The 14495-nt window shown below is 39.9% G+C and overlaps 1 protein-coding gene across 4 annotated transcripts in view; it reads right to left on the reverse strand.

Annotated features, from left to right (window-relative positions):
- The window catches only part of LOC129717958 (dopamine receptor 1), a 396922-nt gene that overhangs the window by 14725 nt on the left and 367702 nt on the right, over positions 1-14495 (reverse strand). For all 4 annotated transcript variants that reach the window (XM_055668263.1, XM_055668262.1, XM_055668265.1 and 1 more), the window contains one exon: positions 9615-10137. In XM_055668263.1, coding sequence (XP_055524238.1) covers positions 9615-10137 — 523 coding nt within the window. The remainder of the gene's footprint in view (positions 1-9614; positions 10138-14495) is intronic.

The raw sequence follows: 14495 nt of genomic DNA on the forward strand, positions 1-14495 counted from the left end.
CCTTAATAACAGAAAAGGCCAAAATAGAAAATAATCCCAAAATGAGCTCAGAATCGCCGAAAAGTGCTTCTAAAGGCCAAAATAGAATATGATCCCAAATTGAGCTCAGAATCGCCGAAAAGTGCTTCTAAAGGCCAAAATAGAAAATGATCCCAAATCGAGCTCAGAATCGCCAGAAAGTGCTCCTAAAGGCCAGAAAAGGCCAAAATAGAAAATGATCCCAAATTGAGCTCAGAATCGCCGAAAAATGCTTCTAAAGGCAAGAAAAGGTCAAAATAGAAAATGATTTCCAATTGAGCTCAGAATCGCCGAAAAGTGCTTCTAAAGGCCAAAATAGAATATGATCCCAAATTGAGCTCAGAATCGCCGGAAAGTGCTTCTAAAGGCCAGAAAAGACCAAAATAGAAAATGATCCCAAATTGAGCTCAGAATCGCCGAAAAATGCTTCTAAAGGCCAAAATAGAGAATGATCCCAAATTGAGCTCAGAATCGCCGAAAAGTGCTTCTAAAGGCCAAAATAGGAAATGATCCCAAATTGAGCTCAGAATCGCCGAAAAGTGCTTCTAAAGGCCAGAAAAGGCCAAAATAGAAAATGTCCTCAAATTGAGCTCAGAATCGCCGAAAACTGCTTCTGAAGGCCAGAAAAGGCCAAATTAGGAAATGATTTCAAATTGAGCTCAGAATCGCCGAAAAGTGCTTCTAAAAGCCAGAAAAGGACAAAATAGAAAATGATCCCAAATTGAGCTCAGAATCGCCGAAAAGTGCTTCTAAAGGCCAGAAAAGGCCAAAATAGAATATGAACCCAAATTGAGCTCAGAATCGCCGAAGAGTGCTTCTAAAGGCCTGAAAAGGCCAAAATAGAAAATGATCCGAAATTGAGCGCAGAATCGCTGAAAAGTGCTTCTAAAGGCCAGAAAAGGCCAAAATAGAAAATGATCCCAAATTAAGCTCAGAATCGCCGAAAAGTGCTTCTAAAGGCCAAAATAGAATATGATCCCATATTGAGCTCAGAATCGCCGAAAAGTGCTTCTAAAGGCCAGAAAAGGCCAAAATAGAAAATGATCCCAAATTAAGCTCAGAATCGCCGGAAAGTGCTTCTAAATAACAGAAGAGGTCAAAATAGAAAATAATCCCAAATTGAGCTCAAAATCGCTGAAAAAGATTTCTGAAGGCCAGAAAAGGCCAAAATAGGACAAGATTCCAAATTGAACTCAGATTCGCCGAAAAGTACTTCTCAAGGCCAGAAAAGGCCAAAATAGAAAATAATCCCAAAATGAGCTCAGAATCGCCGAAAAGTGCTTCTAAAGGCCAAAATAGAATATGATCCCAAATTGAGCTCAGAATCGCCGAAAAGTGCTTCTAAAGGCCAAAATAGAAAATGATCCCAAATCGAGCTCAGAATCGCCAGAAAGTGCTCCTAAAGGCCAGAAAAGGCCAAAATAGAAAATGATCCCAAATTGAGCTCAGAATCGCCGAAAAATGCTTCTAAAGGCCAAAATAGAATATGATCCCAAATTGAGCTCAGAATCGCCGGAAAGTGCTTCTAAAGGCCAGAAAAGACCAAAATAGAAAATGATCCCAAATTGAGCTCAGAATCGCCGAAAAATGCTTCTAAAGGCCAAAATAGGAAATGATCCCAAATTGAGCTCAGAATCGCCGAAAAGTGCTTCTAAAGGCCAAAATAGGAAATGATCCCAAATTGAGCTCAGAAACGCCGAAAAGTGCTTCTAAAGGCCAGAAAAGGCCAAAATAGAAAATGTTCTCAAATTGAGCTCAGAATCGCCGAAAACTGCTTCTGAAGGCCAGAAAAGGCCAAATTAGGAAATGATTTCAAATTGAGCTCAGAATCGCCGAAAAGTGCTTCTAAAAGCCAGAAAAGGACAAAATAGAAAATGATCCCAAATTGAGCTCAGAATCGCCGAAAAGTGCTTCTAAAGGCCAGAAAAGGCCATAATAGAATATGAATCCAAATTGAGCTCAGAATCGCCGAAGAGTGCTTCTAAAGGCCAGAAAAGGCCAAAATAGAAAATGATCCCAAATTGAGCTCAGAATCGCCGAAAAGTGCTTCTAAAGGCCAGAAAAGGTCAAAATAGGATATGAACCCAAATTGAGCTCAGAATCGCCGAAAAGTGCTTCTAAAGGCCAAAATAGGAAATGATCCCAAATTGAGCTCAGAATCGCCGAAAAGTGCTTCTAAAGGCCAGAAAAGGCCAAAATAGAAAATGTTCTCAAATTGAGCTCAGAATCGCCGAAAACTGCTTCTGAAGGCCAGAAAAGGCCAAATTAGGAAATGATTTCAAATTGAGCTCAGAATCGCCGAAAAGTGCTTCTAAAAGCCAGAAAAGGACAAAATAGAAAATGATCCCAAATTGAGCTCAGAATCGCCGAAAAGTGCTTCTAAAGGCCAGAAAAGGCCAAAATAGAATATGAATCCAAATTGAGCTCAGAATCGTCGAAGAGTGCTTCTAAAGGCCAGAAAAGGCCAAAATAGAAAATGATCCCAAATTGAGCTCAGAATCGCCGAAAAGTGCTTCTAAAGGCCAGAAAAGGCCAAAATAGGATATGAACCCAAATTGAGCTCAGAATCGCCGAAAAATGCTTCTAAAGGCCAAAATAGAGAATGATCCAAAATTGAGCTCAGAATCGCCGAAAAGTGCTTCTAAAGGCCAAAATAGGAAATGATCCCAAATTGAGCTCAGAATCGCCGAAAAGTGCTTCTAAAGGCCAGAAAAGGCCAAAATAGAAAATGTTCTCAAATTGAGCTCAGAATCGCCGAAAAGTGCTTCTAAAAGCCAGAAAAGGACAAAATAGAAAATGATCCCAAATTGAGCTCAGAATCGCCGAAAAGTGCTTCTAAAGGCCAGAAAAGGCCAAAATAGAATATGAATCCAAATTGAGCTCAGAATCGCCGAAGAGTGCTACTAAAGGCAAGAAAAGGTCAAAATAGAAAATGATTTCCAATTGAGCTCAGAATCGCCGAAAAGTGCTTCTAAAGGCCAAAATAGAATATGATCCCAAATTGAGCTCAGAATCGCCGGAAAGTGCTTCTAAAGGCCAGAAAAGACCAAAATAGAAAATGATCCCAAATTGAGCTCAGAATCGCCGAAAAATGCTTCTAAAGGCCAAAATAGAGAATGATCCCAAATTGAGCTCAGAATCGCCGAAAAGTGCTTCTAAAGGCCAAAATAGGAAATGATCCCAAATTGAGCTCAGAATCGCCGAAAAGTGCTTCTAAAGGCCAGAAAAGGCCAAAATAGAAAATGTTCTCAAATTGAGCTCAGAATCGCCGAAAAGTGCTTCTAAAAGCCAGAAAAGGACAAAATAGAAAATGATCCCAAATTGAGCTCAGAATCGCCGAAAAGTGCTTCTAAAGGCCAGAAAAGGCCAAAATAGAATATGAATCCAAATTGAGCTCAGAATCGCCGAAGAGTGCTTCTAAAGGCAAGAAAAGGTCAAAATAGAAAATGATTTCCAATTGAGCTCAGAATCGCCGAAAAGTGCTTCTAAAGGCCAAAATAGAATATGATCCCAAATTGAGCTCAGAATCGCCGGAAAGTGCTTCTAAAGGCCAGAAAAGACCAAAATAGAAAATGATCCCAAATTGAGCTCAGAATCGCCGAAAAATGCTTCTAAAGGCCAAAATAGAGAATGATCCCAAATTGAGCTCAGAATCGCCGAAAAGTGCTTCTAAATGCCAAAATAGGAAATGATCCCAAATTGAGCTCAGAATCGCCGAAAAGTGCTTCTAAAGGCCAGAAAAGGCCAAAATAGAAAATGTTCTCAAATTGAGCTCAGAATCGCCGAAAAGTGCTTCTAAAAGCCAGAAAAGGACAAAATAGAAAATGATCCCAAATTGAGCTCAGAATCGCCGAAAAGTGCTTCTAAAGGCCAGAAAAGGCCAAAATAGAATATGAATCCAAATTGAGCTCAGAATCGCCGAAGAGTGCTTCTAAAGGCAAGAAAAGGTCAAAATAGAAAATGATTTCCAATTGAGCTCAGAATCGCCGAAAAGTGCTTCTAAAGGCCAAAATAGAATATGATCCCAAATTGAGCTCAGAATCGCCGAAAAGTGCTTCTAAAGGCCAAAATAGGAAATGATCCCAAACTGAGCTCAGAATCGCCGAAAAGTGCTTCTAAAGGCCAGAAAAGGCCAAAATAGAAAATGCTCTCAAATTGAGCTCAGAATCGCCGAAAACTGCTTCTGAAGGCCAGAAAAGGCCAAATTAGGAAATGATTTCAAATTGAGCTCAGAATCGCCGAAAAGTGCTTCTAAAAGCCAGAAAAGGACAAAATAGAAAATGATCCCAAATTGAGCTCAGAATCGCCGAAAAGTGCTTCTAAAGGCCAGAAAAGGCCAAAATAGAATATGAATCCAAATTGAGCTCAGAATCGCCGAAGAGTGCTTCTAAAGGCCAGAAAAGGCCAAAATAGAAAATGATCCCAAATTGAGCTCAGAATCGCCGAAAAGTGCTTCTAAAGGCCAGAAAAGGCCAAAATAGGATATGAACCCAAATTGAACTCAGAATCGCCGAAGAGTGCTTCTAAAGGCCTGAAAAGGCCAAAATAGAAAATGATCCGAAATTGAGCGCAGTATCGCTGAAAAGTGCTTCTAAAGGCCAGAAAAGGCCAAAATAGAAAATGATCCCATATTGAGCTCAGAATCGCCGAAAAGTGCTTCCAAAGGCCAGAAAAGGCCAAAATAGAAAATGATCCCCAATTAAGCTCAGAATCGCCGGAAAGTGCTTCTAAATAACAGAAGAGGTCAAAATAGAAAATATTCCCAAAATGAGCTCAAAATCGCTGAAAAATATTTCTGAAGGCCAGAAAAGGCCAAAATAGGAAAAGATTTTAAATTGAACTCAGATTCGCCGAAAAGTACTTCTCAAGGCCAGAAAAGGCCAAAATAGGAAATGATCCCAAATTGAGCTCAGAATTGCCAAAGAGTGCTTCTAAAGGCCAGAAAGGCCAAAACAGAATATGATACCAAACTGAGCTCAGAATCGCCGAAAAGTGCTTCTAGAGGGCCAGAAAAGGCCAAAATAGAAAATGATCCCAAATTGAGCTCTGAATCGCCGAAAAATGCTTCTGACGGCCAGAAAAGGCCAAAATAGAAAATAATCCCAAATTGAGCTCAGAATCGCCGAAAAGTGCTTCTAAAGGTCAGAAAAGGCCAAAATAGAAAATGATCCCAAATTGAGCTCAGAATCGCCGGAAAGTGCTTCTAAAGGCCAGAAAAGGTCAAAATAGAAAATGATTTCAAATTGGGCTCAGAATCGCCGAAAAGTGCTTCTAAAGGCCAGAAAAGGCCAAAATAGAAAATGATCCTGAATTGAGCTCAGAATAGCCGAAAAGTGCTTCTCAAGGCCAAAATAGAAAAATGATCCCAAATTGAGCTCAGAATCGCCGAAAAGTGCTTCTAAAGGCCAAAATAAAAAATGATCTCAAATTGAGCTAAGAATCGCCGAAAAATGCTTCTAAAGGCGAGAAAAGGTCAAAACAGGAAATGATCCCAAATTGAGCTCAGAATCGCCGAAAAGTGCTTTTAAAGGCCAGAAAAGGCCAAAATAGAAAATAATCCCAAATTGAGCTCAGAATCGCCGAAAAGTGCTTCTAAAGGCCAGAAAAGGCCAAAATAGAAAATGATCCGAAACTGAGCGCAGAATCGCCGAAAAGTGCTTCTAAAGGCCAGAAAAGGCCAAAATAGAAAATGATCCGAAATTGAGCTCAGAATCGCCGAAAAGTGCTTCTAAGTGCCAAAATAGGATATGATCCCAAATTGAGCTCAGAATCGCCGAAAAGTGCTTCTAAAGGCCAGAAAAGGCCAAAATAGAAAATGATCCCAAATTAAGCTCAGAATCGCCGGAAAGTGCTTCTAAATACCAGAAAAGGTCAAAATAGAAAATAAACCCAAATTGAGCTCAAAATCGCTGAAAAATATTTCTGAAGGCCAGAAAAGGCCAAAATAGGACAAGATTCCAAATTGAACTCAGATTCGCCGAAAAGTACTTCTCAAGGCCAGAAAAGGCCAAAATAGGAAATGATCCCAAATTGAGCTCAGAATTGCCAAAAAGTGCTTCTAAAGGCCAGAATAGAATATGATCCCAAATTGAGCTTAGAATAGCCGAAAAGTGCTTCTAAAAGCCAGAAAAGGTCAAAATAGAAAATGATCCCAAATTGAGCTCAGAATCGCCGAAAAATGCTTCTGACGGCCAGAAAAGGCCAAAATGGAAAATAATCCCAAATTGAGCTCAGAATCGCCGAAAAGTGCTTCTAAAGGTCAGAAAAGGCCAAAATAGAAAATGACCCCAAATTGAGCTCAGAATCGCCGGAAAGTGCTTCTAAAGGCCAGAAAAGGTCAAAATAGAAAATGATTTTAAATTGGGCTCAGAATCGCCGAAAAGTGCTTCTAAAGGCCAGAAAAGGCCAAAATAGAATATGATCCCAAATTGAGCTCAGAATCGCCGAAAAGTGCTTCTAAAGGCCAGAAAAGGCCAAAATAGTAAATGATCCCAAATTGAGCTCAGAATCGCCGAAAATGCTTCTAAAGGCCAGAAAAGGCCAAAACAGAAAATGTTCTCAAATTGAGCTCGGAATCGCCGAAAACTGCTTCTGAAGGCCAGAAAAGGCCAAATTAGGAAATGATTCCAAATTGAGCTCAGAATCGCCGAAAAGTACTTCTCAAGGCCAGAAAAGGACAAAATAGAAAAATGGTCCCAAATTCAGCTCAGAATCGCCGAAAATGCTTCTAAAGGCCAGAGAAAAGGTCGAATTAGGAAATGATCCCAAATCGAGGTCAGAATCGCCGAAAAGTGCTCCTTAATATCAGAAAAGGCCAAAATAGAAAATAATCCCAAATTGAGCTCAGAATCGCCGAAAAGTGCTTCTAAAGGCCAGAAAAGGCCAAAATAGAAATTGTTCTCAAATTAAGCTCAGAATCGCCGAAAATGCTTCTAAAGGCCAAAATAGAAAATGATCCCAAATTGAGCTCAGAATCGCCGAAAAGTGCTTCTCAAGGCCAAAATAAAAAAAATGATCCCAAATTGAGCTCAGAATCGCCGGAAAGTGCCTCTAAAGGCCAAAATAGAAAATGATCCTAAATTGAGCTAAGAATCGCCGAAAAATGCTTCTAAAGGCAAGAAAAGGTCAAAATAGAAAATGATCCCAAATTGAGCTCAGAATCGCCGAAAAGTGCTTTTAAAGGCCAAAGTAGAATATGATCCCAAATTGAGCTCAGAATCGCCGAAAAGTGCTTCTAGAAGCCAGAAAAGGCCAAAATAGAAAATGATCCCAAATTGAGCTCAGAATCGCCGAAAAGTGCTTTTAAAGGCCAGAAAAGGCCAAAATAGAAAATGATCCCAAATTGAGCTCAGAATCGCCGAAAAGTGCTTCTAAAGGCCAGAAAAGGCCAAAATAGAATATGATCCCAAATCGAGCTCAGAATCGCCGAAGAGTGCTTCTGAAGGCCAGAAAAGGCCAAAATAGAAAATGATCCGAAATTGAGCGCAGAATCGTCGAAAGGCCAGAAAAGGCCAAAATAGAAAATGATCCCAAATTGAGCTCGGAATCGCCCGAACGTGTTTTTAAAGGCCAAAATAGAAATTGATCCCAAATTGAGCTAGGAATCGCCGAAAAGTGCTTCTAAAGACCTGAAAAGGCCAAAATTGAAAATGATTGTTCTTGGAAAATGAACTCATGATTGTTCCTACATCATTTCTCTGGACCAGCATGGGTTTATGCCGAAGCGCTGGACGACGACAAATCTAGTTACCTTTACATCGTTTATTACTCGAGAGATTGAACGCGGTCATCAAGTAGACGTCATATATACCGACCTCTCTTCTGCATTCGATAAGGTAAACTACGAGATTGCTTTGGCAAAATACGACTGAATAGGCATTGATGACAACTTGCTAATTTGGTTTCGCTCTCACTTGACTGGCAGAACTATGTCTGTTAAACTCGGTAATTTCATCTCATGCCCCTTTTGTGTTACATCCGGCGTTCCTCAAGGCAGTCACCTCGGAGCATTCCTTTTTCTACTATTTATGAACGATGTAAATTCGGTTTTCAAATGTGAGAAATTATCTTACGCTGACGATATAAAACTATTCAACACAATAAAAACACCCAAGACGCCCAGATGCTGCAACAAGATTTGGAAGCCTTCGATAATTGGTGCCGAATTAATTGGATGTCACTGAATGTGCCAAGTGCTCAGCTATCTCCTTCGATCGGAAACATGCCATGCATCTTCACGAGTACAGCTTACAAGGGACTGTTTTGAGTCGCGAAACGGTAGGATAAGGATCTGGTAGTTATGCTCGATTCAAAATTAAGCTTCAAGGATCATGCTGCTTACATAGTCTTAAAAGCTTACGTCTTGGCGAGCTTTGCTTTTGCTTTTAGTTATTAAGATACTTTAGAAAGTAAGCTACCAGATATAATTGGCGCCGTTAAACATTAAATTGTATTTGTGCCGTGTCAAATAAATTATAGATGAAGAAAAAAAATAGTCTCAAAAGCTTCATCGCAATTGGGATTTTTGTTTCGTTTCGCTAAAAACTTCAAAAACTGCCTAAAAGCGCTCTATTGCTCTCTGGTCCGTCCTATGTTGGAATACCCCGCTGTAGCATGGTGTCCTTTCTACCAAGACACAAGGATTGAAGCCGTACAACGCAAATTTGTTCACTTTGCCCTGGGGCAGTTTCCTTGGCGTGACTCAAGTAACCTACCAAGCTACGAAAGTCGTTGTAAGCTCATCGAGAGCTACTGTAAGGAAGGCGGATTTTAGCCAAGGCGTGTTTCGTTGGAGACCTTCTTCAGAGAATCATCGATTGTCCTTTATTACTCAGCCTTTTTGATATAAACATTAGACGACGCAATCTCCGTTCCCATACGTTTTGAATTACCCGACCCGCAAGAACTAACTACGATTTTGAAAAAAGTTGTGTTTTGAGCAATTCTTGATTTTTATTTGATTTATTTCTCTTGAATCTATCATTGAACTCTCCACAAACAATTCGTCGTTTTGAAAAGAAATGATAGAGCCTTCTTTTGTAGTAGGAAAAATTGGCCGCCATCTTGGATCTAGCTGCCTTATTGGACTATGACAGAAAAACGTATTTTTGAGCAAGTTCGCAACCACCGAGTTTAAATTCTACACCACCATTGGAAAGCAGAGAAAAAATGCTTCAAGATTGACTCCGTGTGTTGATATTTCTATACTTTTGAACGGAATTTTCATCTGATTGAGAAGTTTTGTATTCCTTCACATAAAGTCATGAATGTTTCAACAAAATCAATTCCACGAAATCTCATCTAAAAATGAAGCCCTATTGACCGCCCTGCAACATGCATATGCATATATGCAACAATTACTGACCAGACTGCGCAATCCACCGCCGAAAACCCCATCAGATCACCACTACTGGCTTCGAACCGACACCCTAAATAGAGAGCTACCCTGTATACCCTGGATACCACTCGTGTGATCCCGTACGAAAACTGCCACCGAACGAAAGGTACAACCCTCGACTACACCCGGTACACAAGCGTATGCTGAGTTACACCTGGGTGTTGTTGATGTTGTTCTAGTAAGGTCAGATGGCCGATACCTGCTCGAGATCGGCGGATGACCGACCGGAATTCATCACCACATTTTTCGCTGCGTAGTCCGTCACGTAGCGGTCGCTGTGCCGCGGATAGATATTACCCATCTCCTGGCCGCAGCACCAAGCACTTCGCGTCGTTAGAATGCGCTTGAAGGCCGCCCGAAACTCGGTGTTAAAGATGGAGTAAATGATCGGATTGAACGCCGAGTTGGAGTATCCAAGCCAGGACAGCACCTTGAACGTCTGTGGACCGATGCATGTTTTGCAGAAAGCGGCAATGATGTTCACACAGAAAAATGGCACCCAGCACACAAGGAAAACACCCATGATGACGCCGACCGTGATGGCCGCCTTGTGGTCGGATACGTGGTATGGCGAGGACGCGTGCGCCGCCAGCTGGCGAAGTTTCAGCTTGTTCTTGTTTGGCTTCGGTCGTCGTATGCTCCGATAGCGCTTTTCACTAATCTCTCCCGGTCGGGTTACCGCCCGTATCGACTTAACGTGCTTCTGGGCATAGCAGTACAGCCTGAAAGAATAGAATAAAAAATCCCTTATTAATGCACAGAAGAAAGATTGCGTGCAATCAAAACAAAAATATTTATTATTCCTAACTGTCATCTAGCTTCAATCAATCTTCTTCGCAGCAGAGCTTGTTTGCATAAGGCGTCTTCAAAATAGGATGCATGTTTCTTCAGGAAAGAAATCCTAATAATTCAACCGTTTTTTTCATGTTTGAAAATCGTCCTATTAAGGCGTTTTTTCTGCTGGCACCAGGCTCGGTGTTACGGATGTGACAAATTTTGTAGTACGTGAGCCTGCTGCTGTCTGGGCTTGTTGCACCCGCACCACCACCAACCAGCACCCGACCATATCCGTATCTAGATTGAAATCGAAACCTCTCCGTGACAGGAATTGCAAACACAAGATTTATGCGTACTGCAGCCTCGGGATAGGTTCACGGCTCGCACGTAGGGCGCGCTGTCGGAAAACTCCTCGACGACGGACGATGGATCCATTTCTGTTAGGGCATGCTTGTGGAAACGACATGTTTAATTTTCGTCAATCAATGTAGACTACAATTCTAATGTATACGTTAATCTTAAGCTATCGAGTTCTAGCACGTAATGCGCTTTTTAATGCGTTCCGGGACATGGTAACGTCTATAATCTCGCAGTGTTTGTTGTATGCGTTCATGATGCTGTTAATTGGTCCATGTTTGGCGTACAGTGACCGGTAATTATTGTTAGTAAAAATATTGCGCGTTCTTAAAGGACGAGAAGGAGCATAAAAGTTAAGAGTTTCCAGCAGATTTGGTGAATTAACACGTTGTGAGATCATATCGTTTACAAAGGTAATCATGGTTGTTTCTCGTCGTTTCTTCAGAGTTTCGATATTAATAAGCATGCAGCGAGATTCGTAAGAAGGGAGAGGATATGATGCCCAATTGAGTTTTCTTAATGCAAAAACCAGAAATTGTTTTTGAACTGATTCAATACGATTGATATGAACTTCTTGATATGGGGACCAAACTATACTGCAGTACTCTAATATTGATCGAACATAGCTCACAAAAAGAGTTTTTATTGTGTATGGGTCCTTGAAATGATAACTGAAACGTTTAATAAAACCAAGCATACTGTTGGCTTTGTTGATTATTGTGTTATAATGATTCACGAAAGTGAGTTTCGAATCGAGGATCACTCCTAAGTCTCTCATTTTGGTACATCTCTCTACAAGTTGTTGGCCTATGTAATAGTTCATAGTTTGCATTGAAAGTTTTCTTGTATATGATATGACATTACATTTCTTAATATTTATATCAAGTAAGCTTTTCAGACACCAAGTATAGAAGGTATTGATCTGCAACTGAAACAATTCGAGGTCAGACTGGTTTTTAATCTCCATATACAATTTCATATCGTCGGCATAGATTAAAATTTTGATCTGGTTAAGTAAAAGGGTTACATCATTAACGAACAAAATGAATAGTAAGGGTCCTAAATGTGATCCTTGCGGAACTCCAGATGTTACCTTCACTGGATCAGAGAGATGGCCTTTGAAACGGACAAATTGTGTTCTGTTCGTCAAATAAGATTCAATCCATTTCACGAGTTGGTTATCTAGTCCAATGCGTTTTAGTTTGAAAATCAGTAATGTTATATCGACTCTATCGAAAGCTTTACTATAATCGGTATATAATGTTTCAACGTAGTTACCTCTATCCATTGCAGCGAGTGTGAAATTAACGAATTCTAATAGATTAGTAGCTGTGGACCTTCCTTTGAAAAAACCATGTTGGTTGATTGTAATACTATTTTTCTCCTGTTCGAAAATTCGTTTATTAACGATTAATTCAAATAGTTTCGGAATACAAGAGATGATTGCTATGCCGCGATAATTTTTTATATCAGAGCGTTTACCTGACTTTAAGATCGGGATGAGAAATGATTTTTTCCACATGGAAGGAAATTCACCTGTTTTGATTGAAAGATTAAAAAGCCAAAACAGTGGTTTTACGAAAGAAGAAGCAAATGTTTTAAGCATAGATGGTGGAATTCCATCTGGCCCAGCACCCTTAGTTGCATCTAGGGATTCTAATGATGTTAATATTTCTTGAACAGTTATATTTTGAACTGATACACTATTGGTACATTCAGGTAAATGCGTGAAATAGTTAAAATCTCTATTTTCATCCGGGTTTTTGTAAACGGTCTGGAAAAATTTCGCAAATTGGTTGCAAATAAGCTGAGACTCGGTACTTTCGTTACCTTCAAAATGCATGCGTGATGGAAAATTATTAGTTTTCATTTTTTCCTTTGCAAAACGGTAAAACTGCTTTGGATCAGATTTGATATTACTTTCTACCCTAGAGTTATAATTCTCATAAGCTAATGAGATTTCTGCATCTAGTTCGCTGCATATGTTCTTGTATCGTTCCAGATTGGTCTCACATTTATGGTGTTTGTACATTTTATGGGCTTTCTGTTTTTTGTTTTTCAAGTTTTTGATCTGTTGCGTGTACCATACGGGATCTTTGAAACAAAAGTTAGTGCGTTTTTTCGTCCTAGGAACTGTATCATTTATAATTTCGTATAATAGAGAGAGAAACGTATTCGCGGCTTTTTCAATATCCTCTTTGCCTCGCAAAAGTGATTGCCAGTCGACTACACTGAGTTTACGGTCGATTTCTGTTATATTAGCTTTTTTAAAGTCATACACATACTCAAATTCACTATCATTGGGACGTGATCTAGTGCTATCTATGTTCAATGAATACTCAATGGCTGTATGAAATTTCTCATTTTTCCATAGAGGATCAACGGCTTTATCTACGCTAAAATCTTCAGTGCAGTTTGTGAACAAGAGATCTAAAAAACAGTTCAGTTCATTTCGTATTGCGTTTACTTGATATAATCCTAACTGACTGGTCGTGTCGAAAATTTGCTGTAGTGCCTCGTTATCTCCTACTATAGGAAGCAACAGTGATTCGTTATCGCAGTCCTTAATGAAGTCTGCATCTTTTTGATTGAAATCGCCGTATATATGAATTTTAATTTCCGGGTCAGAGTTACAAATTACTGAGTTGGCGGTTTCTAAAAATAATTCATAATATTGTTTTTTTTGCAAATTGTGGAGGGAAGTATACTGATGCAAAAATGTGGCATTGACCGTTTAATACAGTTTTGACCCAAACATCGTCAAATTCTTGCTGCTGATGTGACGACTGCCAAGGTGACATGACGCCGCGGAAACGGTGAATGCTGCCGTGCCAAACTGACTATTAGCCCTAGGCTTTTTTGGGTTCGCGGCAGGTGCGTGCTTTCATTTCCGTGGTACCGTTCACCTTAAGGAGTGTTTAGCTATGGCTTCAAAGCTCAGGAAGAGCTGCGGTTTTAAATGCGGGCTAGCATTTTAACCCATTTTCACCTCAAGCGCAACAGTCGGTTTGTATTATGAAGAAAGGTAAATAATAAGTTACCTTTTATCAGGAGAAGGAAATGAAGGACTACTAAATATTTTTCGTTTGCACCATTTTGTTTTTTTTTATGCTTTACAACATTGTTTATTGACTTTTTCGAGTGAAAAGGAAGTGGAAGAAAAGTTATTGCTAACATGTTGAACGAAAATGCATGAATTTCCACGGTTTTCGTAATTGCAATGAGCCTCGGATGTTTTCCTTTGAATTGAAGTTAAGTCGATACAGATTCAAATTTCACTGCAGACATTTACATTCGAGCAGCACACCGTCCTTGACATGAACGAAGGTGATACATTGTATTATATCAGATGAGTTAGTATTTCCACTAATTTCACGGTATGTCTCGATTAAAGCTTTAATTGGATATTGAGATTAATGAAGGATAATTTTCCAGCCTGGTAATAGGCTCAGGGACAAGGAATGCGACTAATTAGGAACTGATACCATATAAGACGATTGTACGCTGAATTGGTTGCCTTAAATCATTCTTGAGGCAAAAGAAAGGAAAGGACAGTGCCAAAACTTGAAGATACAGCACAAACCCGGATGTTGGTCTCGTGTGTTTTCGCAAATTCCAAACCTGCAGGCGGGGTAATTGGCTGCTATAAATGATAATGGTGTATCCTCGAGGCTGTCGTCCACTGGTGTGTGGCTAGATGACGGGTTAAAAGATGTTGGAGGATCGTAAACCGCAGCAGCAAAATTTAGACAGTTAGAAGTGTTCATGTCTGTTTTTGACATTCTTGTGTCTGGGAATGTAGTGGGTGAAGGGTAATAACACTAATTTCTAAAACTTCTCTACTCATGATAAGTTCGTCAACCAGTCTCACCGAGGAAGGGGTGCACTATCGATCCAGTGATAAACTTTTCATTTTTACCTTTCTCTTGAAAAGTTATAGCAATTT

Source organism: Wyeomyia smithii, chromosome 1 (genome assembly GCF_029784165.1).
Source record: "Wyeomyia smithii strain HCP4-BCI-WySm-NY-G18 chromosome 1, ASM2978416v1, whole genome shotgun sequence".
Taxonomy (NCBI): Eukaryota; Metazoa; Arthropoda; class Insecta; order Diptera; family Culicidae; genus Wyeomyia; species Wyeomyia smithii.